At 44.6% G+C, this 19,233-nt stretch overlaps 1 protein-coding gene across 1 annotated transcript; it reads right to left on the bottom strand.

The window, feature by feature from the left end:
* Window positions 1-3,928: 3,928 nt before the first annotated feature.
* Window positions 3,929-19,191, bottom strand: STRA8 (stimulated by retinoic acid 8). Its single transcript, XM_062019351.1, has 9 exons — window positions 19,159-19,191; window positions 18,300-18,497; window positions 15,625-15,700; window positions 14,459-14,543; window positions 13,905-14,057; window positions 10,593-10,860; window positions 9,352-9,425; window positions 7,569-7,680; window positions 3,929-4,003 (listed from the first exon to the last, which is right to left on the bottom strand). The coding sequence occupies exons 2-9, from the start codon at window positions 18,489-18,491 to the stop codon at window positions 3,929-3,931; spliced, it is 1,035 nt and encodes a 344-aa protein (XP_061875335.1). The 5' UTR covers window positions 18,492-18,497; window positions 19,159-19,191.
* Between the last annotated feature and the right edge of the window lie 42 nt (window positions 19,192-19,233).

Raw genomic sequence — 19,233 nt, 5'->3', positions numbered from 1 at the left:
ATTTTCTTGTGCATCTAACTGGAATTTCTGATATTTCACCTTGTCTCTGTCGCCTCTTGTCCTCTCACAGTCCTCCTCTGAGACAAGGTCTGAGCCCATCTTCTCTGTACCCTCTGTTGGACAGCTGAAGGCCATGATACGATGCCCCCTTCTCCCTCATCTCAAGAGTGAACAAAAGCTGTGTGATTTCATTGAAAAGCCTTTCTTCCTCCCACTTGTTACAGTCCCATTCTTTGGTGCTGCCAATTTGGCCAAATCCTGCCGTGCCATGTAGCCTTCAGGTGCTCCATCTTCCATGTCAGACGTTCCCCTTTCGTGCTACTGCTGAGATCCCCACAGGGAAAATGCGAGGTGGGAAGCACAAATGGGGAACCCTCAGTAATCTTACTGGCTCGGTGTCACCTCTGTGGAGGCTGCAACTCTATCTTTTTGCTTCTCCTTCTAAGACACTTTAGCATGCTGGCAAGTGCCAGAAGTTTGTATTTGCTTGAAAAAAAACACCTGCAAAGGTTTCCTACAAAAATCAGTCTTCAGTTGGCTTTTTGTTCCCACCCCAAGGATGGAGGATGTTGGCTGTCTCTTATGCTACCACTCTGCGCTCCCAGCCTACTGCCATGCCTCTGAGTCCCCATTTGGCTCGCAAGCTCCATGGAGTAGAGCTGGGCATGACTTTACATCTCCTGGCATGAGGGGGCTCCAGTCCCCAGTGGAGGCTCACTTGTTGCCCCAGCATATCTCAGGGCCCAGGAGGCACAGACAGCTGTGTGTGAGGTATGCTGGTTTGGGGCAGCTGTGTCTGCTGTTGCTAAGGCTTAGAAGGCACTTTTTGAGAAGCTGTTTATAACTCTATTTCAAGGTCAGGCTCCTAAACGTCCTTTACAATTCCCCCTTTGGTGTGATTGTTCTATATTTATAAAATATCCTTTTATTTGCCTTGGGGGGACACTTCCAAATCTTAAAAGTAGGCAGGGCCTAGGCAGCAGGGCCACCACTCCTACCAGCTGCATGGGACCACTTGAGGTTTGGAAACAGCTTTGGCTTTGCAACACAGTGACACAGCTTCTGTTTCTTTGCTACTTAATAAAAGGAAATGGAAATCAGAGGATCCTCAAGCATCAGACTGAACACTTGAGGGCTGTTCTGGATTGCTTTTGGAGGACAGCCAGCTACCTGTCAACTGAATTACTCTTTGTGCTCCTGTTGAGTCGCCAGTGCAGCAAGACTAACTGATTTCAACCAGGTGTGGGGTCACCCTGCTTGCAGCTTTGCAGAGAGGCAGACAGCTAATTGGAAAGTCCAGGCAGATGCCCCTGCTGTGCTGGCCAAGGAGACCTGGTGATGGGTATTTGCTTGTACCGTGGTGCACTGCCTCTAGTGCAGTTCATCAGAGGCTCATTTGTACAGTTTTCTCAGAAGACATGGTCTGGGCAGTGGGACTGTCCTGTGTTAGGCACAGTTTGTTGTTAAGTGAGGGACTGCCATGTTGCTGGACAGTTCTAACGTTCCGAGTCCTGCTCTGCTCTGTTCAGCTTGGTCTGCGCAAACCCCTGTAACGGCCGTGCTTCCACTGATACGTTCATGCTTTCCACTCCTCTCTCCTTGCTGCCTTTCTGCCTCCAGCTCCTTCCCACCACCCTGCCCCAGCAGTCTGCCAGCCTCCACTTACCAGATTTGGTTGTGAAGATTTTCCAGCAGACCAAGCCCTGCACAAGGCGGTACCACGCACATGCAGCACTGACACGCTCCGGGATGAGGGCTGCTTCCCTGCCAAGGCAGAGCAGACGGCACACATACACGCCAGGGCAGGACACCTATTGGCTGTGTAGAGTTGGCTCTGCAGGAGAGGAAACTGCCTTCCCACATTACACACAGGCCCGCACTCTTGGAAGTTGTGATCATGTGACAGAAGGAACTGAAGGAAAGTGTTCTCCATCTTCTCCTTAGTGTCATAACATCTCCTACAAAGCCTGCTACCATTTGGCGGAGTTGTTACTTTCTCATTGCCTGATCACACCTGTTGATTCACATTAATGTTCAGGCCCATCTTAACCTAAAATTCTCCTGGCGAAGCATCAGAAGCTGTCACATGTGATGATCAAATTCTATGATTCTATGATCAAGGGAGTGCATCTACATAGTGTATGGTGTCTGTTTAAAACTGGTGGCAGCCTGACAGTCATTTGAAAAGTAAATAGTTTCTTGTTTAACTCGTGTTCTGGAGTGGCCTTCAAAAGGATAGGGATGAAAGGCCAGTAAGAAAAGGCTATAACCCTTGAACATTACCTACTCACATAGCTGTCCTATGGTACATGCCAGTATTGCCAAGTTTGACCTCAGCTGAGGAACTGAAGATGAGAGAAGTCTGCACAATTTCTACAGCTAAAAGGCTTGTAGAAAAAAGTATCTTCAACACTGTGAAAAAACACCCCATTTCCCCCCAAAAACCGCACAAAGATAAGAAAACACAGGCAGAACGCTTAATGTAAACACTACTGTAAGTACTTTTATATGGCTCTTTCTAGCTAAAAGGAAAGAATTATTTGACCTTGGATGCCGTTCAAAGCCTGTACCTATATTTCAGTCAGCATGTGTCCCAAAACCCAGATTGCCCACGGGACACACATGCTTGGCATTTTGGAATGAGGGAGAGAGAGGAGGAAGAGGCATCATTGCTTATAGCCTTAAAGTAATGATATGCTGTACACATAAGCACCCTAGAAAAGCCAGGGAGAGGCAAAGCTGGAGCCTGGAGACCTGAGAAGGGCTCTTAAACCCAAACAAAATCTGCAATTATGACCCCCCCCCCCCTTCCCATTTTCAAACACAGCAGCCTGGCAAACATCCACCCGGGAGTGCTGCCACAGCTGTGACTGCAAGGGCAGAAGGTGCTCTGGAGGAATTATTCTCCCCTGGTACTGAAGGCTCCAGATGTGTTTACTTGAATAGCACTGCACGTAATGTGCTCTTATACATCAAGGCAGTACTGGGACAAACCCAGCCCTCCTGGATTCACCCTAAAAGCCTGGCTGCTGAAGACTGATGGATTCCTGAACATGACAGCTTTAGCTTAGATTTTTAAACATAACTTTTAGCCTTTCTGTTTGTGACAGCTGTTACCATGACCGCAGCATAAACACTATAACATCACAATTTGTCTTGAGTCTGCAAAAAGCCTTTAATGATAGCTCTGAGATGTGAAGGATTTTATTCATCTGCACAGCATTTTTAATTGCAAGACTCACTGAGCAGCACTACTCATCAAAGAAGGAGATGTGGCAGAGGAGCACAAAGTTGATCATTCAGCTTTACACACCTTGCAAAAGGAAATAATTCAAAGTGTATTATTGTGTCTGCACTTTTCTGGGTGATTTGGGAGTGTGTGGCCACTGCTGCTGTCTTCATAAAGAGATGGAAGACCCTCATCTCACTCTCTGTGAGGAAAACTCTTTTTCCTTGTCAGCCTGAGATGAAAAATTGCACTGGAAAAGTAATCACTGCCAAAGTGCAGGGCATTTTGTCATTTCTGTGGGTTGCAGTTTGAGAGCTGCATCCTGTGGCAGTGCCCAGGCTGCCGCTGATGTGACCTCTCTGCAGCTCTTCCACAGCTTATGTTGGGCAAAGTCACTTAAACTGCACGTGCTTCAGTTTACTTGTCAAGTGAGGTTAAATGTTAAAAAGCAATAGATAAAAGTGTTTCTTAAAATCTCATAAATATCTTAAAACCTGAAACACTTCAAGGCATAAATTACTCAACTGTTATATCAAGAAGCACAGACGAGGGAATGGGAAGTCAACTGTAACAAACCACTTTAACACAGTGCCTCCACACTCTGCTCAGAGAGGTGCTTCACTGGAAGAGGTGCAGTCTCTCCACGTACCTGGTGTACCTGGCAACGCCTGCCAAAACATTGGCACACAGAGATGCTCTTTAGAAATCTTCATCATCAAAGGTCTCGGTGCACCTCAGCATCACAGTCTCATAATCAAACTGCAGATCTTCTTCCTGAAAGCCCCCCAAAAAGTCACGCTGGTTAAAAACCACAGGAATTGACTGAGTCTCAAATATACAGTGGGCTGGTCAAGTGTTGATGTGTGTCAGGTAACATGCCATAAGGCCCTCCTCCTTCTCTGAATCTGTGACTGGCGCTTGTCAAGGGCTTGACATGGCTGATGAAGAATGGCTCAAATTTTCAGACAATTTCTTTCTAAAAAATCACAGGACTCTACCCTGTGCCTATTTATATCATTTAGACAGCTGTTACTGACTCTGGTAGCATGCAGGCTCCAAAAGAGAGTTTCCTTGAGCCTCCGACTTCTACTGATTTCTTGCTTTGCTGCTCTTTTAGCAACAGAAGGAAAGAAGTCTTCTCATTCACCAGCTTACAGGGAATAAGTGTCTCTTGAGAAATCAAAGTCTGTGACATGAAAGTGGCCATCTAGTTCACCTTCTGCATTGAGACCAGACTCTTTAGGGAAAGGCTGCTTTTAAAAACAGGTGCTGTTTAACAAATGGATTGCTTAAGGAGCACTAAATCCCACTTGCTTGTCAAGTGACTCATCGAAAATCCATAATTTCAAAAGAAAGTGTGTCTTTGAAGATGTAAAGGTGCTCAGTGCTTTTCAGAAAAAAAACCCCAAAACCACTGACTTTCACTAAGACATTGTAAAACCTTTGGACCTCAATCTAAATGAATTCTGTACTGTCTTTGCTGCTAAGCATCTCTTATGATGCGACCTTAAGACAAGAGCTCTTGAGAACTGACAAGGTTGCTTAACTAATCTCACACTCAGAAAGATTTCTCTCCTGTGTACCTTAGAAGCCTGCTCCTGTTCTAATTTTTTGGGTCAGTGTCCTTTTAAGAGCCCTCCCTTTCCCTATCCAAATGCTTTCCTTCCCCTTCTCGTGTGAGTCTCCCTCAAGCACCATATGCCACAGGGTGCATGCCCTTGGCAGCTTTGACAGCCAAGGCAGCAGCCCAGGAGGAGCTGCACTCAGTAGGTCTGTGACTACGAAACGGTGAGCACAGGCAGTCCAGCAACAGCACTTTGTACCTGGACAGTTAACCATAAATGGTGTAACACAGCACTGGTATGTAATGATCAGTCATAAACACCCCCACCTCAGCAGCTCTGCAAGTGAAAGGAAAGCAGATTGTATGCTGCCTTTCCTACTTCAGTCAGCTGCACATCATGTGCCTCACCTTGGTACTGTATGTGCTACCCACCTCTGTGTCTTCTACAAGATGTGTGCACAGTGCACCAGGACACCACTTGCTCGTGACGATAATTTATCCCAGCATTACCCAAACTCCTGGGCTAGTGTGGCACTGGCACAGGTACCACCGCAAGGGAAGGGGAGTGGTCTGCAGGGGCTCAGTCACACCCAGAAGTTAAGCAGAAAGGGCTCCTTTCCCTGTCAGACAAACCCAGGAGTCTCCAATGCTCTTAGCAGCCTAGTTTCTGGGGTAAGGTATGTAGCCTACACTGAGCTGTGTGCTGCTGCCAGAGTTGGTGTGTTTTTAAACACACCGTGCCTGAATTCCTGGACTCCTCCATGAATGTCTCCTATCCCTGCTCTGCAACCACTTCCACGATTACCTCAATCTGTTTGCTTTAAGATGGAGCTGAATTTCTGCTCTCAAAACAACAAAAAAAATCTTGTCAGTCTTTTTGTTGTTTTTTTTTTTTTCCTGCCTCTTGGCAGGACTCTCTGCATTTGCTGTACTGGAGTTATCTAAACCAAAGCAGACCGTGACCTTCACATTATCCGAACCCTCTAGCCTGGATGATTTCTGCACAAACTCTCCTTTTGTTGTCTTATTACAGATGACTCAAAGTTCCTGCACAAAAGAAGTACGGGCAGCCTTTTACTTCCTTTTGCATCCACAGAACTTAGTCAACTGCCAGTCTGCAGTACTTCAGCTTCTTTCGCTGCCTGTCTTCCCATCCCTCACACTCTCCTAGTCTTAGTTCAAATGTCCCTCTTTCAAGCATGAAAGAGGCCCTACTTCTTCTCATACCATCTCATCTGCAAGCTGTGAGATGGACTTGGGCTCATATACAACAATGCAGCACCAAGCAGAAAGACAAAATGATACCACCTGTTGCTGCCAGCCATGACATTCACTACACAGGTTTAAAACTGGAAAACACCATAACTTACCCAAAGCATTTTTTTTGAGGCTGCTCAGCCCTCAGCCATTTACATAAATACAGGAAGAGCTCTGCCTTTATGCAGAACACAGTTATTCACTGACCAAAGGGCTCTGTAGACCAGTCTCTGACAAGCGCCAGGAGTGATGTTTAGACAGAAAGTGCAACACTAGTGCATGCAGCATGCTCTGTTCCACAATATATGCTCCTACATTATGGCAAACTGTGCTGTGATGACCTTCTGAGCTGGAAGTTGTATCTGGGCCTTCAGATTTAGTAATTGGCAACAGATTGATGCCCCAGGAGTTAAATCTGGTAATTTCCATGTACAAGTATTTTTAATATGTTGTTTGTTCATTTCATTGAGTGTTTTCTAGTTCTTCTGGTGTTGGATGCAAGGGATAATCATTCTGTGCAGAAAATCCACTCTATTTAGGATCAAAATTCACTCACTGTGACCCTCAATCTTTTTTTTGTGGAAGAGTCCTACTCTAGTAGCTCCTGTTTAATGCCTTTTTTTTTTTTTTGCTGTGCCTTCTGCCATTCTCTGCACCTCCTCTAGTGCTACTATCTCCTTGAGATGAGGGGAATCAAATGGCACACAGCAGTCACTACGTGATAGATTCAGACAGTGCTGCAACACTAGTTTTTGCTTTGTTTTTTGTCCCAATTACCCCTCATCATTAACACTCTATTTCCTTCAAAGGAGCATCTGCTCAACTAACAGAGACTGGGTGGAAGCCAGGCGATGGAAAATAGCAAAACGATGACTACTCTGGAAGTACAATTGACTCTGAGCCCAAACAAGAACGCTCTGGCTGAGGGATATCTCCCTTTTCAGTGACACTCCTTGGCAGGAGGGCAAGAAGGGAGGAAGAACATGGCAAATGCAGTGATTCCTGGCACAGTGAACCTGCAACAGTAGGCTGAGGTTGAGAGGCAGCTCAGCAGCTGTTTATCAGCTCTTTCAAGAACAAGGAATACAGTACTCCTACAGCCTGCCAGTCGAGGGCTCAGGGTAGGGAACCTGGCAGCCAGCCAAGCAAAAAGTGGTCCTGTTGAGCTCAGAATGAAATGGCTGGGGGTTAATGGAGAACTGCAAAGTAAGCTTTGCCTGCTCAGATGAGATCACTCAAGCTTTTCCACGAGGAATTTTCATGCAAACAATATATACATTAAAAAGTCCTTATGTCATTTGAATAATATTCTAAGCAGCAATAACCCCTCACACTTTACCTCTCACAAAGGCAATTCTACTCAACTTTTGGAATAACACATCTGAAGTGATGAACTCCAAGTTCTTATTGGTAATGATTCTGGACCATATGATCAGAAGCACGGAAAATGGAAATCCCTTTCTGACAATGACAGAAATACATCACTCCTTCTCTAAGTAATCCTTTAGCAAAGCTCACCTGGCAAAATGGTGTGTTAGCAGAGAAGAGGCTTTTTAGGAAGTCTGTGATCTGCAGATAGAGCCTGTGGTGATCCTCTGGATTTTCAGAAGCGCAGCTTCCAAATGCCGAGCTAAAAATGGAAGCAGATACTATATTTAATCTCCAGTCCCCTCATTTTTCCTCCTAACTTTCCCTCTTCCAGTTTATTTATAAATTAAGGAATTTATATTTATATTTATATTATATAAGGAATCAAATTGCTTTCAAGATGATTCTGATATTAAAGACAGTAACCAAGCAAGACAAGGAAGAGCAGTGGTGGACATATTGACAAGATACTGTCTAACAAATACATGGAAGACATAACAAAGAACAGTAATACAAGAAACCAGTATCACAACAAAGAGATCCACAGATACATGACAGCTATAGTAACACTGTTTTGAGGAAAAGCATATTCCACTATAACAGAAAGCAACAATGATTATTTGGTAGTGTACTTTGTAGGGCTGTTGAGATTTGATTTCTTTTGTAAAGCTTTTGAGTGAATGCAGTACCATGAAATTATATATTAGCTATCACTGGCAGGCTTGTACTTGGGCAACTTTGGCAAAAAGCTTAAACATTCACTTTGGACATCACCTCTAAATCACCCTGTGATTTTACAAAGTTCTGCCACCACGCCTCTCTCCTGAATTACAAGTCACAGAGTGATGGGGAAGGAAGGGAACAGGATAAATATTGACTACTGAGATGCTAACCTAATTTGGGCCCTAGGACAGATTGCAAAGACTATGGCAATACATTGCATTATTAAGGGACACTTAATCTTATTTTAAAAGCAAACAGCAGTTGTGACCTAATAGATGTTATTTAATGGATATATATTTGTTAAGCTTTACTATGTTTTCAAGTGTATTCTGACCAACAGCCAAAACAACCTTATTTGCATTCATTCTGTTCTGGAAGTACAAGGTGGAATGGTGGTGAAAGACAGAAAGATTCACACTAAAGAGCTCTCTAAATATGGAAAAAATAAATAGAAAACAGGATTAAAAAAACCCATGACAGATTAAAAACATCATTTGCAAAGAGAAACAATCCTAACACAGACTAAGTAGTAGGGATGCGTGAAAGATGAGCCATAATGTGATTTTCCTCTTGTGGAAATCAATCCTTTTTCTTTCTTTAGTCTAGTGGGAAAAAAGATCAAAGGCAGTGCCAGCTTTGTATCTCACATGTTCTCTTTTAGGTAACTCATCTGACCTGCAGAGGAAAGGGATGTTATTATTTAATAGATCTTGTGTTTCTTTGATGTTACTGTTCAGGTCAACCATACTTCAGCTTCATCATCTCCTTGTGATTGGAGTACTTGAAAAAGGTAAGGGAGACAATGTTAAAAAATGGTTTTTTTGTCTCTTTAAAAGAGAGTACAGTTTAGGATTAGCTAACTTATCCAGGGAATGCCTTATGGTCCTCATAGACCTGATCAGTGAGAGAGAAAATGAAAACATTACAAATATTGTAATTTGAAAAGATGGAAAGCTATTCAGAGTGGTGAAAAAGATCAGAAGGACCCCCAGTTATCCTGAAGTGTCATTCTGATGTAAATGCCTAGTCATTGTTTCACCTTTGCACCTTAAGAGACAGTATTATTGTGAACACAACTGCTGGAAGCTGCTATTACAAAAAACTAAGCACAAAAAAGGAAGCCTTACTCCACAGAAAACGTGCTGTGAAGTATTGACACTGGGCTACTAACATACTCTATCTAGCAAAACGGGTTGAGTTTGTAGTTTACCTCTGGCTAGACATTCCCTGAGTGCTTCTGTCAAGGAAATCTGCAGCAACATCAAATGCATCTTCAAACATTGCCTATCAGAAAAAACACTTCAGATGTCAACACATCTAGCTACCTACAAGTTTTACCTAAGGCATCACTTTTAATAAGGAAGCCTTTAAATAGCATGATATTTTTTTCTTTCCAGTTAATGGGCATGTTCACAGATAGAGTAAACCAAGAGGATTTTGTAGAAACAGGAATAATAAGAAATAACTGTATTTCTCATCTAGGCACACAGGTCAGTTCATTTCCTTAGACTTCTGCTTCAACCTCTAGGAATTAGACTTAACATTCCATCTCTCAAAAGATCAGTAAAAAGCATGAGTTGTATCAGTGCTTTAGAGACCTGACTGTGGGACGCTGCTTACAGCTGCAGATCTCAGCAGTACCAATCAGTATCCCCAAATGTGATTCCAGGAGAAAGGAGCTGAGATGCTCCCTGTGACAGATAGATAAGCTCATTAGTTCACTCTGCCACAACGCAGTTCACACAATTTCTATGCCTGAAAGCACAGGACATGCAACATCCCTGTGACACTTCCTAAGGAGGTCAGTGATAGGAGTTGTGTCCTGTAACTCTAAAGGAACTTGTCGATGTAATTTACTTATATGCTAAAGGTGGACATCCATCCATCCCTTGCAGCTACTAAAATTACACTGGCCTGCTCTACTTCAGTCACTGAGTTCTTGGCTCTGCAGAGGTGCATGGTACTGGCAGTCATTAGCCCTGCACCACTGGAGCCAGCCTACAAATACTTTCTCTTTGCTACCCAGTGCTTTGATGAAAAAAAACCCACCCAACCCAAAACACAGCAGGCCTTGGCAAACTTGGTGTTCCCTCTGAATTTAGGTCATCTGTGCTCCTTGGAGAGTTTGCAGAGCACAGTAACTAGAATTCTTGTCCTTGCTCCCTCCCCCTGGAGCAAGTTAGAGCAAATTTAACTGTTACTTAGCACAGAAACTCTACGGACCAGTGGAGACTATCACTGCACTCCTATAGCTTGCCATGTATCTTACCAAGAGAGAATTCAGTGCAGGCATTTAGTCTGAGATTGTTCATTGTCTTCAATTCTGCATTGATGTAGTCTTGGGAAAGCTGGGTGACAACTACTGTATGTTTCCAATTAAAAGCTAGAGAGCCAATTAGCATCTGAAGCTTGGAGTTTCAGAGGCAGACATACAGGTTACTGAGCACTTACTTTCTCTGATGTGGAGACTGAGGAACCACTGGCTTCCTCACTGTTACCTCGGCTGTCCCTCACACTACCTTCAGTGGGTGCGGGCTTAGGATTCATGAGGAATTCTCTCTGGCTACAGTACTGCAAGATGCTGTCTCTCCTTTCTTCAGAAAGCTCTTGCCAGAGGTGGGAAACAGCCATGGAGACCTCAGGGAGAGGCACCTCCTCAGGGCAAACAAGTCCGTGCTCTACCAGCAGGTCCACTGTGTGCTTATAAAAATACAAGTATCTGTAATGAAAGGAAAGGGAGCATCTCTTAAGAGCAGGCTATGAGGCAGCTGTCTACTGTAAACCAGCAGGAGACTGGGGAGTAGCTCTGGATTCATAACGACTTCACTGACTCCCTCCACCAAGACTCTGTACAATTATTAAAGGTTACCCAACACTGAAGATTTTAGCAACTGTGTTCTGCCAGGATTTAATCCACAAAGGGCAGGCTCCAGCCGCAGCCTCAGCGGGACTGCCTCGCAACAGAAGCTCCATGCGCTGCAGGCTGTACTTGTTGCACAGGCAAACTTCATTCTGGCATTTCATAAATTTTGAGCTACTTGCCTTTGTATCCTGAGGCTTTGACACTGTAGGTCACTTTTTATACTCTTACTGGCATTGCACTACACTTAAAAGCCTTGGCTGAGGCCATATCCTGACTACACGTGCAGGTACGAAGAGTCTACCCCAGGCCTGGATGCTCTGAGTTAAATAAGCAATGGGAGCGAAATTTCCTCCATTTTACATCTGGGGAAATGCATCCCTAGGACTGGCTTCTGTGTAGTCTGTAGTGAAACTCATAATGGAACAGAAGTGTTGTAATTTCAACCCAGTGACTGAATTTCAGAAGGAGCATGCTGCTTCTGTTAGCACTACATGGCACAGTGAACCAGGGATAATAATGCCTACATAGGAAAGCAGCACTGAAGGTTATTTTGCATTAATTAAATGCTTAGAGCTTCTCAGATTAAAATAACAAGATCAAAGGAGTACAAACCAAGAGTTCTATAAACAACAGTCATTGCTACTAAGTTTGGGCTCAAAATGATTCCTTGGAAGCTGTCACAAATGAGCACGTTTCCTGATGAACTGAACGGTATTGTATAAGAAGGTAGTTCAAAAGAGTTCATGCTTTTCTTTTTTCTTTATAATTGTTCCAGCAAGCCAATATTGAAAATCTTAAGGTAATTCTGCATGCAAGCCGAAATACATTTAAACTCCACTTTCCATACTATGGAGTATTGGAGTTGATGGATACAAAATACCATACGGGGAGTAAGCGTTCTCTGTAAGGTATTGTGCTCACTAAGGATTCTGTATGTCCAGCTGCAAACAAAGCATCTGGAGTTTCTCAAGCAGAAGAAGATGAATCACTATCAGCCTGCTTTGCTAGAGAAATTAATCTTGAACCACGACTCTAACTCTTTCTTTCCCAGCTGGAAGGAGACAACCACGTTTTGACTGGACAGAGAACTGTGTAGTCCTACTGATGTAGCTCCTGCTGCTGGACACGGAATTTAAAAAACAGCGCAGTTTGTTGAAGCTCAGAGCATTTCTGATGCTGCCCAAAAAATGTGATTAGATGATCACCAAAATGCTGTTATTTTCTTTGCCGAAAAGTCCCCACTGTTACGTTATGCCTGTTACAAAAGATCTTTTTTTGAGAAGAATTAGCCACGATGAGCCAGCTGCAGCCAGCCCTAAGACCGTAGCATTAGTGCTAGAGTCTGCACAGTACAGGCCCTCGTATACCTTGTCAGTGAAGAAGGAGAAAGTCGGGTGTTTACAGCTCTGTCGTGCAGACTTTCATGAAGCAGGGATTACTTCCCCCAGAAAATCCTGATTCAGCACATTTGAAGCTCTTGTAAACAATACCTTACCACGGCCGCCTCTGATTCTCAGAGAAGCAAGAGCAGGAAGAGTTGTGGGAGGCTGGGGCCATCTGCTGGCACAGCTGCAGGCTCAGCTTGGTGAGAAACTCAATAGTCCAAGGGAATTTTATTAAAAAGCACCAGTGCAAAGCAAAAGAGAAGGAGGAAGTACAGAAGTTTTTGTTAATGGTGGTGATGCTGTGGCAGAGGATGTCAGCTGCAGCTGTGCATTCTCCTGCACTGCATATTCTATGCCCTGGAATGTTTAGGTGAAATGAGTCTGCTTGAAGGTACGAGATAGATGATACCTTTACAGTGAAATGATCACTTATTCTTTTTGAAAAGCATTCATGATCTTAAGTACCTCCTAGTGCTGTCTGACAGCAAGGGGAAGGATGTGATGAATACTCACTCTTCAAATACCATTAACTTTGAAAAAAAAAAATAGTTTTACCATTACAAGACCAAACTGAGAACAGTGGTCTTTGATTTTTAGGTTGTGCATCAGGCACTTGGGAGCTGACCCTAAAGGGAGTTACAGACTCACACCTACTGGCTGCAAGTGTAACACATGTGTTTAGGTTCCCCTCCTCCCTCCCACATTGCTGATACTTTGAGGAGTCCTTTCTGGTATCTTCCAGATCACTGCTACTCTGCAGCCTGAAGGCTGATGACTACACAGCCTTCCATAGTCACATCCAGCCATACCCCACTCTGATCCCACAAAAAAGTACTCCAAGCTGCCAGGAGCTAAGGGTCTATTTCGGAAAGGGGCAACAGTGTTTAAAGTCCTCATAATGCCATTAGACACAGCATGAACATCACTGTGGGGCAAAGTATTTGCCTGCCTCTAGTTCCTTTACTTCTCCAGAACACATAGATCCAGACTCTTGAGAGTTTCACCTGGTGCAGCAATCCCTATACTGCTAAAACCTAGCCCCATTGCAGGGATATAACTTGATAGTGGTATTGACATCACAAATACGCAGGGACACAATCCTGCATATCCAATCATTCTGGATGGAAAACCTCCTATTCCACCTGAGCTTGCCTGTTAAACCTCTGCTGTTAGCAGGTTTGTTGCATCTTACTCTGCAAGCCCTATGGACAGCATTAAAGTACAGCCACACAATGGCTGAGACACTTGAAAGAAGATATCTGCTTTCCTGAGGAAGGATGGAAAATCCAGAGGGATTTCCCAAGGCCTGGAGAGCTGGTGGGAGTCCATTCCCATGCCACAGGTAAGGGACTTGGAGGAGCTCAGCTTCATTTCCAGCAGAGCCAAAGCTGCTGGCACAGGGCTCTTGCAAGGCCGATGCAGTCTCCAGCAGGGCTGCACAAACAGCAGCGGCAGGACACACATTGTTAATGCAAGCTGGTTAAAAAACCTGAAGGTAATGTGAGGAGCTCCTACCGTTCAAATTCCACCAGATCCAGGGATGAAGTCCCTGAAGCCTGGATCAGCTCTGGCTTCTCACCCTCTTCCAGTGCTTGTTGTTCACATTCTTGAATCAAATAGGAGATGGCAGAGTCACTCTCACTTACAGCTTCCAAGGTTGATGCAGTGCTGGAATGAATACACAGGAAGAAAATCCACAGTAACAATTTCTTAACTGGATTAATAAGGCCCTTGTCACGGTCACTCCAGAGCCTGGAGCCACTCTTCTCAAGCCAGCTTTTTGCTCCTCGTTTTGTTTTGTGGGTGAAAGAGAAGTCCTGGGTGGAGATCAGCTACATAGAAGGGAAAGGAAATACAAGCAGTAACTGGAAATGAGACTAACAACATGCTTAAAGTGCTGCTGCACTGTATGGGATGACATGAGACCAGGTGAAATCTCTTCATCTTTTCCTCACAATGAAAGGCCTCCGCTTGGAAATTCAATAACTATGACAAAAAGGTTCAGAGACGCTGGGAAGAAATCAAGTGCAAAGTATTATCATCTTTCCTTGATTGGTATAAGCCCTTACCTGTGATTGCTGAAGTACCTCTTGACATATTCCTCCCTGATTTCCTCCATGCTGGACAGGTTCCCGTCCTCCAGACTGAAGGACTCTGCTGTCAGCAGAAAGGTTACAGTCACAGCAGTGGCACTTTTGGCATCCCTCTCACCCAATCAAACAGAATCATTTCAATAACTGGTTCTTCACAAGCCAGAGCTTTTCATTAGGCAAAAGTGATGCGAAAGGAGAAACTTCTGTGTCTCCTACAATGTAAGCAGCATTACTGGGAGTTTATGATCACTGAGAAACTTAAAATCTTAGAAACTTAGAATTGCCCATTTTAAGCAGCAGGATTTTTAATTGATGCCAATTATTGGAGATGCAAGTTGCATGAATAGCAGTGGGTTTTTTTTCTTCTAGCCAACAGTAACTTGGACACTTGAAGGGACATGAAAATATGTTAAAAATCTGCACCCCATCAGGCTCCAGTCCTACTTGTTGCTGCTGGAGGCAGTGGCCAGCATCAGTAAACAGAAGGCAGGCTGGCAAGTGTGTGAAGCCCGGCAGCTGCTGCCAGCACATCCCAGACCACCATGACACACGTGTCACAGGAGGTCACAGAGAGATGCATGAAGACTACTTGCCAGGCTGAAAGAAAATAAACCCACAGAATCTCTCTTATCTCTTTCTATTGGAGTAAATTTTTAACTAGAGGCTTCCACTTCCTATACTAGGAAATCCCCAACAGCTTATCTGTCTTCTGTTATGTCACACAGGAGCATGCTGTTCTGAAGTTTAACCTCTGTCTATGCTTGACTCTCTATGCTGGGTGCTCCTGACGGCTGTGACTCCTGCACATGTGCTCCTGCAGCCTCCTGGTAGGAGCCCAAGCATGCAGCCTGGGGACCCAAGCCAGCCTCATAGCTGCTGGGGGTGAATCTGCAGCAAGGTGAACTCTGTGGCTATGGGACAGCAGGAATTACTCATTTCCTTCCTTCAGCTAGGCTGGGAAGGGAGCAGGAGTAACTGAGAGTCAGAGAGAGACTTCTGAGACGCAGTGCTTAGTGGGCCAACAGACATTTTGCTATCCCTTGCTTAATGCTACAACTGATGTTAAATACCTGCCTCTAATTAACAAATACATAAAAGCCAAGTCCAGGCACTCTGCCCAAGGCAAATGATTGCATAGTTACCTTTCATCTTCAGCAGAGTGCCCAAGGTTTGTTCCAGCTTCTGCACAGATTTCTTAGCCTTACGCAAAACCTGATACTAAATATAAGAAGAAGTCAGAACTGATTGTTCTTTGCTCTGACCAGATTCATGTTTTAACATGCCTTGGTTGTTTTTTTCACTTTTCACCTTCTGTTATCTTAGTGTCTCTGTGAAACAATTATATTGTTTCACTAGGTATCCTTATCCAGAGGAAAAAGAGCAAGAACTAAAACTAGAGCAAACTTAAATATAGGATATAAATATTTGGGTATGTATTATGCAATAAACACACATAGCACTCAGTCACATAGACATTTGCTTCTTTCATCAGCAAATGGCCTTGTTTGGATAGTTCTCTTCTTGGAGTGTGTCCAGAAATACCATGCTGTGAAGTCTTGTTGGATGTCTACCAACCTTAGGCATAAGACTTTACTAATCATTTCCCATGAGAACTTTGCTATGAGAAGCCTCTGCCATGTTCTGCTCTCAGCTACACTGATGTAAACTGGAATAACTCCAGTGCTGCACACCATTCCTAGCAAGCATAACTGAGAACATATGGCCAATGCATTTAAACATACACATCTTGAAATATTTCAAGATTTCTGTCATTGATGAGACCATCCACCATCACTTGAGATAGGATGTCTACCTTGCAGAGCTTTCACACTGGATATTAGAGCCAGACACTAAGCACTAGGATTACAAGTGAACTTCTGTATTTAAGGCTCTTGAAGATATTGAACTTCCTTGGACTGCAAAAGTCACACAAGAGGTACAAGTGTCATGATTTAACCTCAGCCAGCAACTAAGCACGACAGAGCCACTTACTCATGCCTCTCACTCCCAGTGAGACAGGGAGGAGAATCAGGAAAAAAAAAATCATTAAAACTTGTGGGCTGAGATAAGAACAGTTTACTAACCAAAATGAAATAATAACAACTATAATAAAATACCTAACCATAACTGTAATAAAAAGGAATATAACAAAAAAGAGAGAGAAATAAAACCCAAGAGAGAAAAAACTCACCCAAATGATGCCCAGTGCAGTCGCTTACCACCCACTGACTGGTGCCCGAGCAGCGATCTGCTTCTCCTAGCCAATTCCCCTCAGTTCCTATACTGGGCATGATGTCATATGGTATAGGATTTCCCTTTGGCTAGTTCAGGTCAGCTGTCCTGGCCATGATCCCCCCCAGCGTCTTGTGCACCTGCTTGTTGGTAGAGCACAAGAAGCTGAAAACAACTTAACTCAAGGTAAGTGCTAACTAAACAACAACCAAAATGTCAGTGAGTAATCAACATTATTCTCATCCTAAATCCAAGACACAGCCCTGTACCAGCTACTAGGAAGACAATTAACTCTGTCCCAGGTGCAACCAGGACAAGATGATACTATGACAAAGCAATTTTAAGATTTGGTGCATGAAGACAGGCCCCTTAGACTTGTGAGATCATGGTGACTTCCGCTTGCGTCTCGTTCAGAACATGGCAAACTTAACTTTTCCCTCAACCTGCATGAGAGGTAAAGGGGCTCAGCAGTCATGAGCCCCAGAGAGCAGTATTCTACATGTTCAGAGCCTCAAAGATTTCTGTACTAAACAATCATGAACCTCTCCGTTTTACAAGCTGGAAAACAGAAAGTAACCACTCTAAATGAATCGGTGGCAGAGTTGAAGATAAAATAACTCCTGATGTTCTCTATTTGAGACAAGATGGTAATGTGCCTTGAGTATGGTAATATCCATACTTTCAGTAGAATTTTGGGTCAATTGCATCCTCATAAACAATTGTGTTTTGATTAAATAGCTTCTTTGTTTAGTGCAGAGCAATAAACTTTACTGGTGGTTGTTTTTTTTCCAACTTATTTTCCAGAGTGCCATGAAGACAGAGTGCACCTCATAAGCCTGAATGAATTACTCCCTCCCTTGTACTTCTGTCCTGGGACCTGGGACTATTCAGCCTGGAGGAGACTGAGGAGAGACCTCATCAATACTTAAAAGTATTTAAAAGGTGTATGTCAAGAGGATGGGGCAACACTTTTTTCTGTCCAGTGACAGAACAAGGGGTTATGGACAAAAGCTGGAACACAAAAAGTTTCACTTAAACACAAGGGAAAACTTCTTTCCTGTTCAGGCGAGGGAGCCCTGGCACAGGCTGCCCAGGGAGGGTGTGGAGTTTCCTTCTCTGGAGGTGTTCAAAAGTCGGCTGGACACATCCCTGTGTGACCTATCTAGGTGGACCTGCTTTAGCAGTGGGGTTTGACTGGATGATCTCTAAAGGTCCCTTCCAAGCCCTGCCATTCTGTGATTCGCTGTCCCTAAACTCACTACTCTGATTTCATGGGGAAATGCTGCGAAATCAAGATAACTTCATCATGGGATCCCTTGGTTTGTTTCCAAAACACTACAAAGAAGCTGCAAAAACCCTGTAAGAAAAATGCAGATAAGGCACATGATAAACCCATGACCCAGAGACTAAAAGGGAACAATTTGCATACTCTGAGCTGTCAGATTTAAAGTAAAAGAGATTCCGGAGAGCTACATGCTGTGAAATTACACACACACTAGCACCCATAATGATACAGTGGTCATCCTGGTTAAATTTAAACATATCCACGTATAATAGCGATGCCTAAATAGTCACTGCTCCGCACCTTTGAGGCCGAGTGGTCTGGCTGGGATAAAACGGCCTCCTTCAAGCTGCTGAAGAGCCTTGCCAGCTTAGCCCGGTGGTGTGCCTTTGACAAGCGTCGCTTCGTCACAGGGGGTTCTACCTTTTGCACGCATGCCAGGGGACTGGGACTCACTCTGGCACGTGTCTTTCTACACTGTCCAGCTGCCTCCATAAAAAGCTGCAACACAACGATCATTTATACTGAATAAATATGTAAATGAAGAACAAATCTCGTGGGCTGCAGATCAGGCAGACAACACAGGAAAGTTCAGGGTGACTGACAAGAGCACTTTAGTGTCATTTTTCCACAGGAAAACGTGGAGTTTGAAATCTTCTGTTTGCCTGAGGGACGTCATCTGGACGTAGTGTCTAAAACCTAATCTATCGTTAACAATGACCTATGTGGCACGAAACACAAGCGAGACGAGCCTCCCACTTCCCCAACAGGATCTGATGCTCCCTTCCCGTGGGATAGCTCAGCTTCACACAGCGCTGAGACTCCTCGGCTCCCACCAACCAAAGTTACCAGACGACAGACTCCTTCACGGCGTCAGAACATCGGAGCAGGCAGCGATACGCACAAGCGTGAGAGGGTCAGACCCCCGCCCAGGCCTCACACAGCCCAAGGCTCCGCCGGGGAAAGCCTTTCCCAGCCCCGTTACCGACCGCACGTTTGGCACAGAGGTATGAACACCTGCCCCTGCTGTTCCTTCTGCGGCCCAGGGGGGGAAGGCGGTCCCGGGGAAGCCCGGACGCCTCCGCGAACCGACCGACGGATCCCAGCCCCGCCCCTGCCGTGGTCGCCGCGCCGCTGCCCGCCCGCGCCCAGCAACACGAACCGCACGTGGCAGGCGGCCAATCGGGACGCGCCCGGCGCCTGGCAACGGCCAATAAGGAGACCGGAAAGAGGCGCG

Source organism: Colius striatus, chromosome 1, assembly GCF_028858725.1.
Source record: "Colius striatus isolate bColStr4 chromosome 1, bColStr4.1.hap1, whole genome shotgun sequence".
In the NCBI taxonomy this organism is placed as follows: Eukaryota; Metazoa; Chordata; class Aves; order Coliiformes; family Coliidae; genus Colius; species Colius striatus.
The sequence above is the reverse complement of the archived record's forward strand: the minus strand, read 5'-3'. Positions and strand labels throughout refer to the sequence as shown.